The sequence below is a fragment of the Arvicola amphibius genome, chromosome 3 (genome assembly GCF_903992535.2).
Source record: "Arvicola amphibius chromosome 3, mArvAmp1.2, whole genome shotgun sequence".
Classification (NCBI taxonomy): domain Eukaryota; kingdom Metazoa; phylum Chordata; class Mammalia; order Rodentia; family Cricetidae; genus Arvicola; species Arvicola amphibius.
This window is the reverse complement of record NC_052049.1, coordinates 165,651,302-165,671,097: the sequence shown is the minus strand read 5'-3', so window position 1 is coordinate 165,671,097 and position 19,796 is coordinate 165,651,302. Positions and strand designations below refer to the sequence as shown.

At 49.6% G+C, this 19,796-nt stretch overlaps 1 protein-coding gene across 1 annotated transcript in view; it reads left to right on the top strand.

Moving 5' to 3' along the window:
• Mras (muscle RAS oncogene homolog) overlaps window positions 1–15,965 on the top strand; it is a 53,111-nt gene extending 37,146 nt beyond the window's left edge. Inside the window, exons 3-6 of the mRNA XM_038324065.2 lie at window positions 7,646–7,799; window positions 8,977–9,076; window positions 11,641–11,720; window positions 12,900–15,965. Coding sequence (XP_038179993.1) covers window positions 7,646–7,799; window positions 8,977–9,076; window positions 11,641–11,720; window positions 12,900–12,999 — 434 coding nt within the window. The 3' untranslated portion in view covers window positions 13,000–15,965. The remainder of the gene's footprint in view (window positions 1–7,645; window positions 7,800–8,976; window positions 9,077–11,640; window positions 11,721–12,899) is intronic.
• The last annotated feature ends 3,831 nt before the right edge of the window (window positions 15,966–19,796 follow it).

The following is a 19,796-nucleotide window of genomic DNA, read 5'->3' as shown; positions in this document are numbered from 1 at the left end:
GATCTCTGTGAGTTCGAGGCCAGCTTGATCTACAGAGTAAATTCCAGGACATCCAGCACTGTAAGACAGAAAGAAAAATCAACCAAATAAACAAACACATACACACAGAGGGGAAGAGATATAATCCACACGCACAATTGTGAGTTTTAGCATACCTGTCAAAGTTGTTTGTCTGTAAACCACCAATCGATTCACAAGTTGATAATCACTAGAATCACAGCCATCATCTCCCCCTCCAGACACTCATGCATGAGCAGCCACTCCTCATCTTCCCTCCCCCAGACCCCAAACTCCCCCGTCTACTCTCTGTGTTCTCACATCTCCTATGCATAGAATCCTATAGCACGAGTCATCTGTGAATGGCTCCGGTGCTTGGCAGGTTTGGTGAGCTGCAGTAGGCATTTAGAGTCTTCTCTTTGGTGTGTGGCTGACACTCTGGTGTATGAACTTCGCTTACTCTTTTGTTGGTTCCTGGGGCTGTCTTTACTTCTTGGCTCTTGGATGGACGGCGTTGCTGGGAACACTCAACTCTTGCTTCTGTGTGAATGTAAAGCTTTCACTTCTCCTAGGTGCACTGCTAGGGGTCATGTGTTTAACATTACATCCCACCAGCAATGCACGACAGGTCCACAGACTCGAGGTGAGCTGTTTTGGGGGAACTGTGAAATTTATCTGAGTTGGCTTTGTTTCTGAGATGAGATTGGAGGGGAGAATAAAGAAAGTAGTAGTTGCAGGGGAATAGGAAGCTAGCTGGTGATGGTGTGTTTAGAATCCTTAATGCTCAGGACCCTGTTAAAGGGAACCACCAGTGCATCCGTGCATCTTCGCTTCCCAGGTCTGCGTATCTGCCTGGGGGCAGGTGTGGAGTCTAAGAGAATGTGATGGAGTCAGCTGGGAGTGGGGATGGAAAGTACAGCCTCAAACCTTGCGTGACGGCTAGCCTCAGGTGTCTTTACTCTTCCTTTATATTACCTGCCTGTTATCAGGATTTGGCCATGCTGCTGTTAGCTTCTCACTTGTAGGCAGGTAGTAGTTGTAAGGAACAGAAAGATCTCAAAGAAGAGGTGGGTTTAGCTGCTCCGTGGCTCATTAGCACACCAGCCTGCAGCTTTCCAGCCTCAGCTTGCCTCATTCTCCTTATCTGTAAGTGACTGGCCTCCCAAAGTGGCTTTGAGATGGAATCAGGGTTGTGGGCCAGCATTGTATCTTTCCTTTCTCCCCAGCTCCCAGGGCCGCTCCCAGGCTCTGTTCTGTTCCCATGATGCCCTGGCTATGCCTCTGAGACCTCTGCTGCCCTCCTCAATTTCTTCTCTGTGTCTGGTACTTTTTTCATCACTGACAGCTCCCGAGAGGACAGTTTAAAAGGAAGAACGGTTTATTTATTGCCGCTCACTGGTGCAGAGGGTTTGGTTGGCAGTCTTCTAGCTCCACTCATTTTGGGCCCAAGGTAAGGCCGAACATCATGATAGCAGGAATACATAGAGCAGAAAGCTGTTTGCTGAGACAGAGAGAGAGAGAGAGAGAGAGAGAGAGAGAGAGAGAGAGAGAGAGAGAGAGAGAAGGAGGAGGAGGAGGAGGAAGAGGAGGAGGAGGAGGAGGAGGAGGAGGAGGAGGAGGAGGAGGAGGAGGAGGAGGAAAGGGACCAGAAGCAAGAATCCCTTCAAAGACCTGTTCTCAGTCACCTGCTTTCTCCACCTAGGCCCTACCTCTGAAAGTTTTCACCACCTCCCAAAATAGAGCCACCAGCTGGGAGCCAAGCCTTCAACATATTTTATATTCAAACCATAACATTCCCATCCCTGAGAGCAGCATCAGAGCATGAGTGTCCCTGGCTCCTCTAAGAACTCCACAGTCACGGAACGTCTTCCCCAAGTGGGCACTCACGCTTACGATTTGCACACCAACCCAGGGGATCTTAGGCCTCACACACACCTACCCCCTCAGTCCCCTCTCCCCAGACACCATGACTGGAATAGTGTGGCATCAAGAACTGGCGTCTCTGGGGCTAGTAGCTGTGGACTATCACTTGCTGTTATTCTTAAGCCTTCACGTGGAGGAAGCTGGTGTCGCTGCCAAAGGGAATCCTCCCCCAGGGCCAGGGAGCCAGCTGGAGGCTCCTTCCCTGGAGGCAGTCCCAGGTGACATGGCTTTCATAGCCTGTCAGTACTTTGCAGCTGAAAAAAAAAAAATTCCCCTTTTCTGGGAACAGTGAGTGGCTGATGCAGCCAGTCTTGCTGCCAGGCACCTGACTTTGCCCTGTGATAAACCTGACTCAGAGAGCGAGCACAGTTCCAACAAGAAGGAGCAAGCCTGTCCCTGTATGCTCAGTGAGATGACATAGTTTGATGCAAACCTATACCCAAGGAGACATAGGCTTCTCCACTTGCCTGAAAAATAGCCTTGATCATCTTTCCTCTGCACAGGACGTGTGGGGAGTACAGGAAGGCAACAATCTCTAGATGGGGTCCTTGTGGATGTGCCATCTCTAGAAGTCACTATCTTTCTTGTTCTGTGTCCTGGAACCCTTGATTCCCCCATCAGTGAAAGCTGAAAAGTCAGTTTTTAGTGTTTTCTCTTAAAGTTCAAAGGGCCGTTTCACCAAAGTCTCAGCATTTTTCGCCTGCATTGGGGGATGCATCCATGCTTTTGCACACCTTTTTGGGCTCTCTTTGGAGTTGTATCTGGGGGAAGAACCCAGGGAGCAGTGCCTGGTTTCTGATATTTGCCACTCCACTACGAAGTGTAGAGCTGAGTCAGGTTAAGAGGCACAAATATAAACAACTGAGGGCACAGGCTGGAGGAAGGTTTCAGAGATGGGAGGCAGAGGCTGAGACCTCCTCAGAGGTCTGCCACCGAGCCAAAGGGCAGCGGGGACATCTGGTGAGGAGGGGAACAGGCTTTGGGACAACCAGTGAGAAGGGCAACAGACTTTCAAGTTGGCAGTCACAGCTTCAGCGTGTGTTTGGAATCTGGACAGCTAGTCTGGATCCAGGTGGCCAGACCCACATCTAGATGAATAAAGAGGAAGAAGAAAGGAGTGGGGTGGGGGTGGAGAGGGAGAGGGTGATGGGAGGAAGGGAGAAGGGAAGAGAAAGAAAAGGAAGAGGAAGGAAAGGAGGCAGTCTTGACAGGGACGTCATAGACCCTGGTTGACACCCTCGATGCTGACTGCCCACTCACCTGAGACGTGTGATGCTGGCATGTGGGATTAGATCTTAGAACAGCCTCCACGTGTTCCCATCTCCAGCCTCCCCCTGCCTCCTAGTTCTGCCGGCATCAGCACACACTGGCAGATCACCTCTTCCCCCACAATGAGTAAGACTCTGTCCCCAGATGCCTCCTACTTTCTTGATCATAGGGAAGGCAGACAGTCACTTTCCTTAGAGCATAAGCTGGGTACCTTCAGTATCCCTTAGGAAGGCCAGGTGGCAGGACATGGGCTGGGGTCTGTCCCAGGTGTTTCCAGATGTGAGTGTCAGAGCAGAGGCTTCCCAGCTCGGCATCACCTCCTCCCAGCTGCATGTCTCCTCAGGCCAAGAATAACTTTCAGTCATTTGCGTCTTCAGTTTTACATGCAATTACTGGTGTATCAGGTTGTGTGTGTTTTGATCATGCATAGCTTTCTGTAATTATTTAAATGTTATTGGTATATATTATACAAAATAATGGGCCTTGTTATGAGACTTCATACATGTATATAATTACTCCCGTTATCGTCTCTTGTCCCCCATCCTTTTTTTATCTTTCCAAATTGTCTATACACACACACACACATACACACACACACACACACACGTTGATAGACTCTCCCGATCATATAGACCAGGCTGGCCTTGAACTCACAGTTTTCCTACCTCTGTCTCCTGAGTGTGACACCACTCCTGACTTCTTTTTTAAATGTAGGTTCCACATATGAGACACAATGTGATTGATCTTCATCTTTCTGCATCTAGCATGTCTCACTTACGGGGATGAGTTCTACTTCCATCTTCCTGTAAACAGCAGCATTCTGTTCCTCTTTATGCCTCTGTAGTACTGTAGTAGCGGTTTAGATTCATTCAGGTATGCACTCAGGGGTGATACGGCTGGGCTGTGTAGTATTTCCATTCTTAATCTTTTGAACAATTTCCATGCTGATTTCCATAGTGGCAGCACCTGTTTCTATTCCAACAGCAGCGTATATGCAGCGTACCTGCATCTTTGCCAGTGTTTGGTGCCTTTTGCTTGATGATAGCCCTTGTTACTGGAGCAAGATAGGATCCCAGTAAACTTTTGATTTTTCATTCCCCTCATTGCTAATGATAACATATGCTTTATGATTCTACTTTTGAGAACTGACTCCTATGTGAATTTTAGAATTTTTCTAGTTGTGTATAGAATGTCATTGAAGTTTTGAGACTTACCTCTGCCATCTTGTTTCAAGGCTACTTTTTGTTTTGTTTTTGCCTGGTTGCACATCACCCCATGTGCTTTGTTCTCTCGTACTAACTAGGAAGTGCGAGGTTTTATTTCTGTTTTTCAGAGTTATGGTATAGACATTAGAGTATGCCTCCTTGTGTTTTCCTATCAACATCAGGATATGACCAGGGTCTGTAGCCTCTTCCCAGAGAAAGCAAACTTCTGGCAGGGTTAAATATCCGTTAACCTTTGCCAGAATAAGGACATCACTTTACTGCCGGGAATACTCACGGCTGAGAGGTTAAGAACCTGTCTGCTCCGGCACAGGAACTGGGTTGAGCCCCCAACACTCATGCTGGGGAGTTCACAACAGCCAGCAACAGCTCCGACTTCTGGCCTCTGGGCACTGCACTCCTGGAACATACCAATACACACACACACACACACACCCTCACTCACACACACACAGACACACATACACACACACACACACACACACAGAGAGAGAGAGAGAGAGAGAGAGAGAGAGAGAGAGAGAGAGAGAGAGAGAGAGAGAGAGAGAGAGAGAATTCAAAATAAAAATAATTTTGGCCGGGCGGTGGTGGCACACGCCTTTAATCCCAGCACTCAGGAGGCAGAGAGGCAGATGGATCTCTGTGAGTTCAAGGCCAGCCTGGTCTACAAAAGCTAGTTCCAGGATAGGCACCAAAGCTACAGAGAAACCCTGTCTCGAAAAAACCAAAAAAAAAAAAAAAAAATTTAAAATTTAAACTAGTGTTTTCCCCCTCTTCAGATTTTAGAGATTTTTATATTTGGAAATAAAACATTTCAGAGCCCTTCAGATGTTGAACTTGCTACTTAGGTATATTCAGCCTGTAGCCAGTTACCTGTTCATGGCCCCGTTCTCACACATGCTCATCATAGATTTAGTTCTGAATTGTCATGTGTTCTTTTGCTCTGTATTTGTGCTGCTTCTGTTCTGACCTAGGACCTCAGCCAGGCCAGGCAAGTGCTCTGCTGTTGGTCTAGATCCCAGACCCCTTTTACCTGTTTGTTTTGAAGCAGGGTCTTGCTAAGGTGCCTGGGTTTGCCTTAAACTTCCCATCCTCCCCCCCCCACCCCAGCCTCATTAGTAGTGGAGAAGGCAGATCCAACCACCAAGCCCGGCTTCCAGAGTCTTTTAATTGAGCAATAAGTGTTATCTTCCTTCAAATGTTTTCCTGACAGAGACCATTTATAATGCTGTTCATCCTTCTCTTTCCTGGATTTAGTTTTCACTTTGATGATTTATGTTCTTGAAGAGTTCTTTTAGAGAACGTGGGAATGTTCCTGCAATGTCAGATATGAGCAGTTCCTTCCCAGAGGGTTTTTGTGTTATTGTTGTTTTGAAGATAGAATGTCTTGTAGCCCAGGCTGGCCTTGAACTCCTGGTCCTTCCGCATCCACCTCCCAAATGCTGGGATTACAGGTGAGTGCCACCATTTCGGGCTTTAGGGGGCATCTCTTTTATTTTCAGATTCATATTGAGCTTTAATTTTTGAATGCTCGCTAGGTTATTTTTATAATATATCCACAGACTTTTAGGGCATATATTAACTACAATACGAGTATTGTGACTTCTGCTCACATTCATTTCTTCCCATGCACAGAAACCAATCATATCACTTTTGATAGGCAGCCAGAGTAGTCTTTACGTAGGAAGAAAGGCAGAACTGGAAGATCCAGCCTACCTTAGAAGTGGAATCCTGGGGGGGGGGGGGTCCCCAGATTCCTCATTCTGTGGCTTTCCCTGCCTCCTGTCCACAAGTGATTCTACATGAGGACCCCTCCCCTCTTTCTTCTCAGGATGTGACTTGAGGTGTTGCTTGGGGTCTGCCAGGCTCGTGTGAGAAACTGAGCCCCACAAGCTCTGGCTTCTTCACCTCAGTGGCTCAGCTTAGGGTCCAGCCGCATGCTCAGTACAGCTGTGTCTTAGAAAGTGTTGGAATCTTGTCTTGCCACTTTTCTCCCCAGCAGTGGTTCAGCCCCTGCCCGTCTCATGTTGCCTGGATGATCTGGGAGCCTCCTAACTAGTTGCCTGCCTCCACTGGTGGCTTGTTCCGACTCCCTAGCCTTGGACCAGCCTTCTTACAATGTCCTCTGGATCTTGTCTTAGCCTACATTCTCCACTGGGCCCCATCCTGCTGAAGATGAGGGAGAGCATAGGGCAACAGACTCTCATGGCCTTACCCCCACCCCCAGCCCACCAGCTGTTGGCCACACCTCTACCTCTGAGTTTTTTGGGTATTCCCTCTGCTGGAATGTTGCTTCTGGACTCATGTGACTCTGATCCCTCCTGCATTTAGTCATTACTCAGAGGTCACCTCCTGGGAGAGGGAGATAGCTTCTAGACCTATTCAGAACAACAACAAAGGCTGTAGCCACCCTTCCCCTGACTAGATTGACCCTCTACCACGTGTTTACCCTGGTAAAGTCATGCCAGCCATTCGTTGTTTATCTGCTTCACTACTGGATTTTGACTTCTTTTCCCTGTAACCAAAGGTCCTACAGCCTGCCTGGCATATCGTAGGTGCTCAGATAGTTCTAAAATGAATAGACAAAATTTGCCTAACCTCTCTTTCATTTAATTATTCAAATACAATACAGGTACTTTGAGGGTTGGCTCTCAACTAGACAGGAGTACTTTGTGTCTGGAAGGAAGAGTGAGCAACAGGGGTTCCTGCAGTAGGAGTGTGAGGGTGGCAGGGGGCTATAGTGGCACCCCAGCTACCAACCAGTTCCTGCCCCAGATGCCCCTTCCTGCCATTTCTGCCCTAGGATGGACCTTGACTACTGGAGACAATCCCCGTCCATACAGGGCTTAGGTCCTCCTCAATGGGCTAGTTCAAGGTGGAGGCCCTTTTTCTGTATACGTGAAGGAGGAAATGGAGGTGCTGAGGGTCAGGTGCACCCCCAGAGAACCCCAGTTTTTAAGGGCTAAACCAGGAATCCATGCCTGGCTCTGGGGTTCCCCAGAGGGACTTGTGAAAGCTGATCTCTGACTTCATGAGGCCATAGCATCGTGGTCCAGGGAGCACAGAGGCTGAAATGAGTCAGACAGAGCCTTACACAGAAGCAGCCTCTGAGGACAGCTGGGACTGAGTCGAGCTGCAGTGGGGATAGTGGCAGCTGTAGCCTGGGGCTCTACAGTCTAGAGTGGCTCCAGGGGGATCAAGGGTAGCCCCTGAGTGACCTAATTCCTCTCCAGTTCTAGACACAGCAGGGCAGGAGGAGTTCAGTGCCATGCGGGAACAGTACATGCGCACTGGGGATGGCTTCCTCATCGTGTACTCCGTCACTGACAAGGCTAGCTTCGAGCATGTGGACCGCTTCCACCAGCTCATTCTGCGTGTCAAGGACAGGTGAGAGCAGCAGACAGGACCTCCCTACTCTCGTTCCTGTCTCAGGAAAGCACCATGCTCCCTCTCGCTCCTCCTCTCTATCCCTCCCCCTCTTCTTCCCCCTTCCCTTTTCTCTGCCCCCCCCACAGATCTTCTATTACTTCCTCTAAGGTCTTCCCTGACCCTTTCTTGGTTCCTGAGCTGCTTCCCAGACTCCAAGGCTCATGCCCCTCCTGTTTTCAAAAAACATCCCTCAATCAAGGAATCGTTGGTAATGTCTTTGCTTTCCAACTCCAATTTAACCAAATTGCATTATATGCAAAGAAAAGTGAATTTCCCCTCCAGAACACACTGAAATTGGTTAAATTGCATTTGACTACAAGATTTACAAGTCGCACATTAAAGGCTTTTTTTCCTTCACACCCTATAACGTAATTAAATCACCTAGTGTCTGTTTTAAGCACATCTAACACTGCCAGTCAAAGAAGCAATGCAAAAAGAAAAAAATAAATGCCGGAAAACAGCAGGGTTTGATTAAATCCCAGCAGAGAAATCTAGTCAATAGCCGTCCCATGGGGAAGGGCTTGTAGCTTTACCTAGCAGAGGGACGCATGCTTGCAGAGCAGGCTGCAAATGATTGATGTGCATTAAGCCCATGAATATACGAACCTCAGAAGAGACCCCTGAGTGGTCCAGTGGTGGGGAAATCTTAATTTACTTGCTAATCAAAGAAATAAAACGTAGCATTTTTTTCTTACAAATTACAGGGTATTTTTCTTATGAAAATATCTAATATTGCCCAAAGTGCCATGGGGCTGAAGTTTTGTTTGGTTCTCATGTCAGTAAGATGCTGATGGGACATGCCTCGCCATCCGGCACTACCTCTTCTCGGAGCCATTCTTATTTTGCAGCTGCCATGTGTGCAGTACCACCCCCGTCCCTGGTGCTCTCCATGAGTCCTGGCTGAGAGCTGCAGTAGCCTTGCATGGTTTGTATATCAGAGTATTGGAGAGCTGAGGAGTCTCTCTGGGAAGCCAGTCTCCTCACCAACAACCTCAGGCCAGCCTCAACACTAGCTTTGCAACACATCCCAGTCTCCTCTTTCCCAAGCCCTTATCTCCTCTGGAAGAGAGGAGGTGCACCAGCTGGTGGTGCCGGAAGATGCGTCTCACGTGGCTGTTGTCCTCCTGCTTCACAGGGAGTCCTTCCCAATGATCCTCGTGGCCAACAAGGTGGATTTAATGCACCTGAGGAAAATCACCAGGGAGCAAGGAAAAGAAATGGCGACCAAACACAATGTAGGTGTGTGTGCATGTGCGAGCATGAGTGTGTGTGCATGTGTGTGTGTGTGTGTGTGTGTGTGTGCACATGCACGTGCAAGCACGTGTACTGGGGACCTCAGGGCTATGTGTGACAGCCCATATGTTATCCCTCCTGCAGGTGCTGGTCTTTGGAATTGGGAGTAAGACCTCCCTTCTCCTGAGAAACAGAGACAGAGAGGCCACAGGGCGCAATGTGGCAGGATATTATTTGAAACGAGCACCTTCTGCAGCCATAAGAGGCTCTGGGGAGGTGGTAGAGGGGGACAGCTTCCTTCAGAGTGGCCTGGAAGCTGTGGGGTTCCGTGGAGGGCTGCTCTGCCCGGGGCCATGCAGAGGTGGTAGCTCTTCCGGCTGGCTCACAGTCGAGCTCTTCCGGCTCATGCATGAGAAACCTGGTGATGCTGAGTCACAGCGATCTGCTCTGTTCACTGAGTCTGTGCCCAGCACTGTATTGGGGAGCACGGTTATCAGATCCTCTGCCCTTACAGCCACAGGCATCATTGTCCCCACTTGATAAACAATAAAACTGAGATCGCTCCAGCTATAACCTGTCACAAGAATGTTAGCTTTCTGAGTTCGGTGCAATGTGCTTGCCCTCTGGATGGTGGTGGGTCAGTCTCTGTTCCCCATCCCCATATTGGCACAGTGCACTGGGTTTAGCCTGCTGGCTGGAAAGTCTGGTGCAAGGTAGCCCCATCTTTGCCCACTGGCCTACTCTCCACATAGAGAAAGGCATGCTGGGAGCTAGTTTTGCCTGTCTGTCTTCTGTATTTATTCCTTTATTAATTCCATCATCCTAGGTCCTGGGGAACAAGAGTTCCCTGCTTTTTGTGGAGACAGGCAGTAAGCTTCTCTCCTGTGACATGTTCCCAGTCCACTGGGAAAGGAGAACAGCGGAGAATCATGCAAGGGCTGCTCCAGTATCACATGAGGCCGAGCAGTACGTGAGGGTGGCAAGGTTTGGCTGTGCTTCTAAGAACCAGCAGCATTTGCTCATAGACTGTATATGGGGTGAGAGAAGGAAAGGTGGGTCCACGTGTTCCGAGGCCCCTAGATGCTGAGGATTGCTGAGCTCCCAAAAGTGTAGGATGCCCAGGGGCTCTGACTGTAGGTAGTTTCCTGCCTCCCTTCTGCATGTGTCCAGGGATGCACAGCATCTTGATCCATAAGTCAGGTTCTACCTGGTTCTTACCAGGGATGCTTAACATGGGTAGACACAGCACCCAGTTCTCAAGGCACTCCAAAGCTGACATAGCGCACAGCTGCCCAAGTGGGGAAGCAGAAGGCTCACACTGACTCTGCTGGCCTGGCAAAGTGGAGTTCTTACAGGCAGGCCATTCTGAGCTCTGTCTCCACACTGCAGGATGGCACTCGCCTCTGAGAGTTAACTCAGCAAAGGCATGAACAGGGAAACCTGGGAAGCCAAATCACCATCGCACTGTGGAGGGTATTGTCCTTCCAGGGTTATCAGAGGCCCAAATAAAAATGATAAAGGCCAGCCGGGCTGTGGTGGCTCACGCCTTTAATCCCAGCACTCGGGAGGCAGAGGCAGGCGGATCTCTGAGTTCGAGGCCAGCCTGGTCTACAAGAGCTAGCTCCAGGACAGGCTCTAGAAACTACAGGGAAACCCTGTCTCGAAAAACCAAAAAAAAAAAAAAAAATGATAAAGGCCTGAGCTGGGCCCTCTGTGTGTTCCTGCACTACACTGAGGCCTGTGCTTGAAGCCACTGCAGTGTGTGGACTCTGGACTTCACACATATGGATGATGACCCGTGTGTGTCCTGGCGAAGCTTCCCGACAGCTGCTCCAACGCCTCAGCGCTCTCTGCCACTCTCCCCATGTATTTGTTTTCTTCACCAATGGGTTAGGATGGAAGGCACTGATTTTGTGATCAGGGGAAATAAATGTTATGGAAAATAGCAAAGCCCTTTGGTCTAACCTCAGCCAGCTTACCCCTCCTCTACCTTCCAGGAGGCCAGGGCATGTTTATGTGTGGAGGGATGAGCCCTTCCTGACTCTCTGGCATACCTTACCTCCCAGAGTCTGTTCCACTCAGGCTGTCCAAGGGATGGTATGGAAGTGGCCTATGAGGCGGCAGGCGGCCACAGCTCCCATCGGCCCAGGCTGGAGAGCTGGGGGTAAGGGACCAGGGTGACCCAGGTACAGAAGTCCAGCAGACTTCTCAGCCTTCCCACTGAACTTCACTCTGGAGGAGCTCAGGGCAAAGGTCAGAGGTCACGCCCAGAAGAGGAATGAAGAAGGCACAGTATGCCTCGGTGTGGGAAGCAAAACAGTTTGCTCTTGAGTATAAAAAGACTAACTGGGTTCTATTTCAGGGAGCTATTATCTCTGTGCCTGGAGAACAGGAGGGGGCTAGTGAAGCCATTAGTGACACTCTCCAGCTTTACAAGGCAAGAAGCCCTAGAACCTTGTGGGGGTTCTATCTGATCCTCAGAACCTCTAGAGTGTCCATTTTAAAGGTGGAAAAGGACTTTGTGGGTCATGGTACCAGGTTGACCAAGCTGAGCTTTGCCTTCCAGATCCCGTATATAGAAACCAGTGCCAAGGACCCGCCTCTCAACGTGGACAAAGCCTTCCATGACCTCGTTAGAGTAATTAGGTAAGCCTTGTTCCTTCCCTTACAGCTGTGCCCCTCCCTGGCAATGACCTCTGGAGTGGAAGGGGCAAGCCATATTGCAATCATACAAGAGAAACACAGTTCCTATGCTGGGCTGGGATCCTGGGCAGTGCCAAGCCTAGTCTGCCATTTCTTGTACCTCTTTGCATTTCCCCCCATGCTACCTCCATCTCTACACTACCCCCATATATAATGGGGCGGGGGTGTGGAGGCTGCAGGCATGTTGTGGAGATCAGGTATCCTGGTACTCTCAGGACCCCGAGCTTTCAACATATTCCACACAGCGAAGATCAGGCCCCTCTTTCTGCCCCCTGAAACAGACAATTATAGCTCCTGGGCTCGAATTCCAGAGGCACTGTGTGTGTGTGTGTGTGTGTGTGTGTGTGTGTGTGTGTGTGTGTGTGTGTTTCGATTCATAGCCTGTGGGTGTTCAAGTGCCAGCAGCCCCGAGAACAGACTCCTGAACGTTCCTTTAAAACCTTTCTTACTTCATGTTGGATAACTGAAGTTGCCTCCCGCCTGTGTTCCCTGCCACCATCTAGTCCATATTCTAACCATTTAACATTCCCAAGAGTTAAACCCCTGTCTGCAGTACCTTATGTGGGTGACTCGTATCTAACCTTGTCATGGTGCCCCATGGTTATCACCCCTTGGTCCCCTGCCACGTGTACACCCCCGTTCTAGCCCCACACTTTGCTGCACTGCCTGATCTCCCCCCCCCCCCCGTGTTAGTACCGGAAGTGATGTGCCCCCCCCCCACTGCCTTGTACTGCTCTGGACGGTGGCACCAAAGGTACCCTTTGGACCTAGGAAAGGTTAACGGAAACTGTGTAACAGGCTTTTGTACTCAGTTGACCAGATATCTAAAATATGAAAAATTATAAAACAGAAGTCAATTCCATTATAAAGCTTGGTGGCGCTTACAATCTGAATAAATTAGTCACCACCTGATGTCACTGATTCCCAGTCAGGTGACTCTGGTTTCCCTTCCCTTCCTCTCCAGCCTTCTTAGACTAAGATGCTTCATAGCCTGGTCTCCTTGGGTGGCCAGGACAGCAGCACCCTCAAGCTGTCCCTCCATCCCAGGAGTCCCAGAGAGGGGACAGAGGAGGAGAAAAAGCTTGAACTGACTTTGTCTTTCTGCCCTCCATTGTTCCACAGGCAGCAGATTCCAGAGAAAAGTCAGAAGAAGAAAAAGAAAACAAAATGGCGAGGAGACCGGGCCACTGGCACTCACAAACTTCAGTGTGTGATCTTGTGACAGCCTGAAACCCTGGGCATAGCAACCATGAACTGCTAGCCCCCGGGACTAGCCCACTGCCTAACCGTACTGAGAACCATTTCTTACCACAGCCCTTGGCTCTGGACTGGGCACAGGAAGGAGCATGGGAGGACGGGTAGGAGCAGACAGGGTCTGGCTTTGCCACCTCTCCCAGGAGACAAGCAACAGCTTCCAAGCTCTCCGTGTGTTGATTGAGCCCAGTACCCAGTCTCTTGGTGGATGTGCTGTTTCTTTTAAGTACATAGGGCTGATTTGCTGTGGAAGTGTTTATCCACATCCAGTATACTAGACAAGCCATGAACAAGCTTCCTCCCCAACCCCGTCCCCAGTGTCTGAGCTCTGATGTCTTTTGTAGATTTTTAAATTATTTGAGTAATGATTATTTTATTAAAGAGGTCTGTGCCCACTGCCTGGTGAAGCCCCAGATCTTCAGCAGACCTCTCGGATAGTGTCTGGAACAGTGCTCTTGTCTTTTTAACTGAGAGTTCCTAGCAGTGCCAAACTCCATCCAGGATGAATGAGATGGCAGAAGTTAGTGGAGGCCTTGGCAGAAGCCTGGGGTGGAGTCAAACCCAGGAAGCAAACCCCAGAGACTGGAGAGAGGGCGATGGATTTATCTGGAGGATGTCGGTGTAGTTGAAAATGCAGAGATTAGAAAACTCCCCTCGCTGCTACCTGCCCCTGCCCCTGCCCCCACAGCCATTGAAGTGAGAGCTAACTGGGACCATTTCACCCCTAGAGGTGACCATTTCCTTATCCTGAAAGTGGGTGAGATCATTTGCTTTTCAGGCAATGGGTAAATTCTGTGTTCAGTTGTGGACAGGGCCCTGAGCTTCTCAGATGTGTCCCTTCCTGCTTGCTCACATCCTGTGTGTTGCTGTGCCCCCTGACACAAACACAGGGGTATGTATGTCCAAGGAGGTGACTGTGACACCATCCAGAAGGCTGTTGTTCTGTGACCGCTCTTCGCTGAAAGCACTCAGTACTATTACCCCTGAAGTATCAGGACCTGAAGCCATCCCCATCCGAGTCAGCTGACTACCACCTCTGTAAGCCCAGTCAATGAGCACACCCCTTCTGGCATCAGCGGTGCGGCTGCCTCTTGGTGCACACTTCCACTGCCTTAGATCTTCTGTCTCCTGTCTTAGATCACAGGGGAAAGGAAAGTTGAACTGGTAACACAGTCCCTGCACTCTTTCAGTAGGGACACTGCTCCCCCACCAGGGTGCACCCTTCCCTCTCTGCTTCTGTTGGTGGGATAAAGATTGAGTTTTTCCAGGTGGCATCTGGGTTAGGGGGACAGGAGGGACAAGATGCACTCTGTGGGAGGGTCACAAGAGAAGGGAGTGCAGCTAGTAAGTTCATTTGCCAGCTCACCACGCAACAGCAACATGGAAGGTCCCCACCAGTGGCTGGGCCACTCTGGAGAAAGAAACTTATGGAAAGAAATCCAAGGCAAGTGAGCACCAAGCGGATGTCCAGCCTCACGATTCTTTTCAACCCAGAAAGTCCTAACTTGTTGACACACAGGACCATCGTCACCGAAGGCCCCATCCAGGGGACAGTTCTGCCACAGAAGGAAGTGATTGCTCGCTAGAGATCAAACTTCTAACCTGCCAAACTGCCACCCTCTGCCCCATATTTTTCTGTTCCTAAAAAGGATACCAAAGAACGTTCCAGATGAGGTATCTCACCATTTCCCAGATCCTGTAATACTTAGGAATTTTTCAACACTAAGAGGACTGGGCTTTCTCTGGCCTTAGGCTCCCGGAGTCGCACCCACTGCAGTTGCCACCTGGAGAGGTGCAGGGTGCTCTCCATGAAATACGGAGATGGAAGGCCCTGCGCTCGGGGCAGCACGACTGCCAGAGCCCATCTGCCCACAGCACTTCTGCATCTGGAACCACACCTCCACTGTGCTGAATAGGGACTTGGAAGAAGAGCAGTTGCCCTGAGTTACACAGGTGACTAGAAGGAGGCTCCCAGTACTCCTGCCCCTCTCCGAAGAGACAGTGCATCCAGGCCCGTCATCTGAGCCATCCATTCTCAACTGCCCACATGCTAAGCTGACTCCATACTGGCTAACATCTGGCCTTCTGCAGTCTCTGACTCAGGGCTGCTGGTAAACGTTCATTTCCCAGAATCCCATGTCTCCCGTAAGTGAGATAGAGTAAGTAACACTGCAGAATTAGAAAGGAGCCCTTCAGCAGAGTCTCCAGAGAGCCCAAGTCAAGTATGCTCAGCGCACCTCTATCACCAGCCAACAGGGAAAGCCTGGAAACCTGGTTGGCCGTGACACCATGCAACCTTTGGATCTACAGCCGAGTTCTCATTCTGAGGTTCCCTCTAGTTTTTCAGAAACCTGTTCCTATCACATCCCCCAAAGTTCACCCTCTCAGGAATCCCCTCACCCCTGCGCCTCTTTTGTGTGCTCCCATTTTCTCCCATTACTCCGACACCTCCTTATGGGCTCCTTTTCTCCCCCTAGCCATTCCCTCTCCCCCAGAATGGGGCTATGCCATGGCTACTTCCTTCCCAAGCACTTTGCCACACAGGGGACGTCGGGATGTTTGCCTTAGGAGTTCCTGCTTCCCCATGGCTCTTGCTGAGGAGAGTACCTGGTGGAATTGCCTGCCAGGAGATGTGACCCACTAACCCATGTCAGCTTAACCCCAGAGCCCCTCAGACCCTGCTACCCTAAGTCCAGAGCCACAGAGGGGTCCCTTCCTTTAGCAGCCCACCTGGTTGGAGACTCCACATTGGCTGGGGTTTACCTAGAATGCCAGACACTTGAAACACTGAGCCCTTTGAGTGACAGTATTAGCAGGTGGCCATTGTCGTGAAGCGAGAGTGATCCCTGGACATCTTGATGATGCTTGAGCCTTTTATGTAACTTTTTATCAAGTCTTTGTGTATCTCTACTTATTAATAAAGAAACAAAGAAATGCTGTCTTTTTTTCTTGCCCAAATATCCCTAGATTTGTGATTTATCAGTCCTTTATCCAAACGCTCACCTTTTCCAGAGCCCACTGGTGGCCATAGGGACATCTCCTGCAGGAGCCCACTTCCTCTACTGCACACCATCTGCCCCTCTGTCTTTTGTGGGAAACTGTTCTTATATTCAAATGGGATTTGTGACACCCCCCCCGACTATTTCACCCAGCTCCTTGCTTCCAATTCTCAACCCCAAAGTCTTTGACTTGCCCTTCATCCAGCTGACCCTATCTTGTAAGCAAAGACTTGATTCCCCCTGCAAAATACGTCTAGAAGCTACCCTTTCCCGCTACCTCCACTGCTGACGTTTGAGCTGATGGTGCCTTTGTTCATGTCTTGTTCTTGTCTTCCCACAGTTCATTCTCAACACAGCCGGCAGAGAAGTTGGGGGAAATTTATGAACTTATGTCTTCACTTTGTCTACCCCATCCTCCACCCAATAGCTCCCCCTTATTTTACAGGGATGTCAAGGTGGGCTATGTCTTTACACATGAGCAACGAATGCGTAGACAGCCGTTAGCTGCAAGAGAAGAGCATCGGAATGTTCCTGCCCTTCCCATCAGACACTGAATTCTGAGCCCCACAGACGTCACAGAGAACATCAAAATCACAGACTAGTGAAGACCAGTCACATATGAGGCCCACTAATTCCATCACTGTTAAAGAGTGAAGATGTCTCTCCTCGGTCTAATCTATAAAAGCATGAGCCTCACCCACCCCCCACATGTGTGCATTCACTTTTGAAGGCAAGAGGTCAATGTCAGACGTCCTCCTCGATTGATCTCTACTTTTTTTAAACACGGTCTCTCATTGAACCTGCAACGTGTCAGTTAGCGAGGCTGGGCTGGCCGGTAAATTCCAGGGGTCAGACTGTCTGCCTCGCCAGTGCTGTGAGGACAGATGTATGCTGCTCGTCCAGCTTTGACACAGGGGCTGGAACTTGGGTCCTCATGCAAACGCTTTATGCTGCCCCACCTTCCATCTCCAGAAGGACTGTTTGAAGAAACTGCGTCAGTCCTCTTCGAAGGGGTGGAGTGTTGAGGCCCCGGATGTTATAGACATCAACATTGTCATTGCCCTACAACTCTGACCTGCAGACCCAGGCCATGCCACCAGGCCCTGAGTCAGAATCCTCATTTTTAACAAGATCTCAGTGATTCCGTGTGCACAGGGACTTGAGCAGCGTTGCCCTAGAAGAAGTTCAGCCAAGATTCGCTGCCTCTGGACCAAATTTCACCTCATCCATTCAACCTGTGGGTCATGACCCCTTTGGGGGTTGAGCAACCCTTTCACAGGGGTCCCCTAAGACCATCAGAAAACACAGGTATTTACAGTATGATTCATAACAGTAGCGAAATTACAGTTATGAAGTAGCAGCGAAAATAATGTTATGGTTGGGGTCACCACAAATGAGGAACTGTGTTAAAGAGCCGCAGCGTTAGGAAGGTTGAGAAGCACTGTGCTAGCGAAGACTTGGCTGCCAACAGCTGCACCAGCCTGCCTAGTCACGCCATGAACTCAGAAGTGTCTTCCCATAGGCGACGCGTGCAACCATCAATCAGAGGACGATTTTGCATCAATGAAAGGATGAACGGGCTTCCAGGTTTTTGTTTTGTTTTTTTGCTCTTGGGTTTTTCTTGAGATGTAGGCAATGCCAGCTGTGATGGTGGACACCTTTAATCCCAGCACTCGGGGCATAAATATGCAGAATACCTGTGAGTTTAGAGGCCAGCCTGGTCTATACAGTGAGTTCCAGGCCAGCAAGGGCTATGTAGTAAGACCTTATCTTAAAAAAAAGCAATGATCTTGCAGATAAAGTGGAATCTCACCATCTGCCATCCAGGCTGAGAATTCTTTGGGCATCTAAATAAAGGGTAGAGTATTCTATGCAAGCAAGGGATGATCTCGTTTCCAGGACTTTTCATTCTCTGTAGCTTCTGGGGCTCCAACTTCATGCCGAATAGCTCATCACTATGCTTAGGTGAACATTTAAGCATAAAAAAGGGGGCTGAGTTCACAGTAAGCAAAGAACCTACAGTCGTTCAGTGCAGAGTGCAGCTGGCCACACTCATGCAAATTGTATTTCTGTTTGGTTCTGAGACCAATTGCCTGGGTGTACTAGCAGAGGTAAGATCCTGGATCAGGGCTTCTCGGGGTGTTTCCTTGTTTCCTCCGCTTCAGCATCAGCGGGACCATTTGTCCCGCCCCAGACTGCCTGCTGAGCTGATGCTCTGCTCTGCTCTCTGTGTTTGACAAGGCCTTCATGGTAGTTCAATGCTTCCTACAGTTTGCAAATCACCAAATTCGGCAAGCATGGGTGAAAAGTCAAAGCTTCAACCCTGTGGCAATAAGCAGCTGCAGGGATTGCTCTTCTCTGCAAAGCAGCTGTGATTGGGTGATAATGCTCACCCAATCAAATTCATCTTCGCTTCCCCCATCTAATAAGGGTCCCTCAACATCTGGAGCCGAAGACCCCAGAAGGAGGGTCTTTGACCTTGGTTACAGGTGGGGTGGCTGACATCTTGGAATCAGATGCAAAACGACAGCTCCACCCCACCTGCACTCTTTGAGGCCCCCCAATAATCACACACTGTCAGATCCTCCCTGTGCTGCCGGGACGCTCAGCATGAAGATGAAGCAGCAGCCAGTTAGCTCCTCTCCATGCTGGGTTCTTCTGGCAGTTTCACAGCCTCAGAGACCAGGAAGGGGAAATGAAAGGAATGAGGAGCCAGCTACCCTGAAGAAGCGCTGACAAAATGGTTAACTGAGTGGAGATGTCCCTGCAGGCCCTCCCACGACATCCTGCAGGAGGGGAGGGGTCAAACTGCCTTTCTCCCAGTTCCCCACACATGACCAAGTGTGTGACCCACATGACTCACTACCCCCTTCCCCACTGTGGCAAACACCTCTCTCTCTCTCTCTCTCTCTCTCTCCTCTCCTCTCTCTCTCTCCTCTCTCTCTCTCTCTCTCTCTCTCTCTGTGTGTGTGTGTGTGTGTGTGTGTGTGTGTGTGTGTTAGTGCTGGGAATTGAACTCAGGACCTGTGCATGCTAGGCAAGAATGCTACCACTGACTAGATTCCTAGCCCCACAGGCAACTCTTATATTTTCATTAAAGGGGGTCCACTTTGAGGCTGGTCACAAGCTACAACAATATTCCATTTGTCTATCTATATTCCTTACATTTTTATGTCCCCAGGCTCAGAGAAGGAGCTAGTGGCATAATGGTGATACCTAATGTTTATAAAATAAATCAATAATTATTACAGATGTTGGCCTTTATGCCTTACAACCCAAGCCATCACTGTTCAAATGTGCCTTCTTTCTCTCGTACCTTATGCAGACCCAAGATCGCTGCAAATTTCAGGTTTCCCTGGGTCACAATCTCACAGTGACCTCTGCTTCTGCCTCACTCTACAGCCTCTCTCCTTGAGTTAATCCCCACCCCCGTTTCCAAAGGAAAACCCATCCCTATAACCACCCTGAACTTCATAGAGGACTTGTGGGTCCTAAGATGACCACCAGACCCTAAGCCACCAGACCCTTTCCCAGTCTAGTTCCTCCCCCACGTCAAATGCCCTCCCCTCAGCCCCTCCCAATGAAGATGCTTTTAAAAAGCCACATCCTGATGGAGGAGAGTTATCTGTCTATGTTACTTTCATTGGTTAATTAATAAAGAAAACTGCCTTGGCCCTTTAAGAAACAGAAAATTAGGTAGGTGGAGTAGACAGAACAGAATTGTGGGAACAAGGAAGTAGAGTTGGGGAGATGCTTCAGGTAGTCT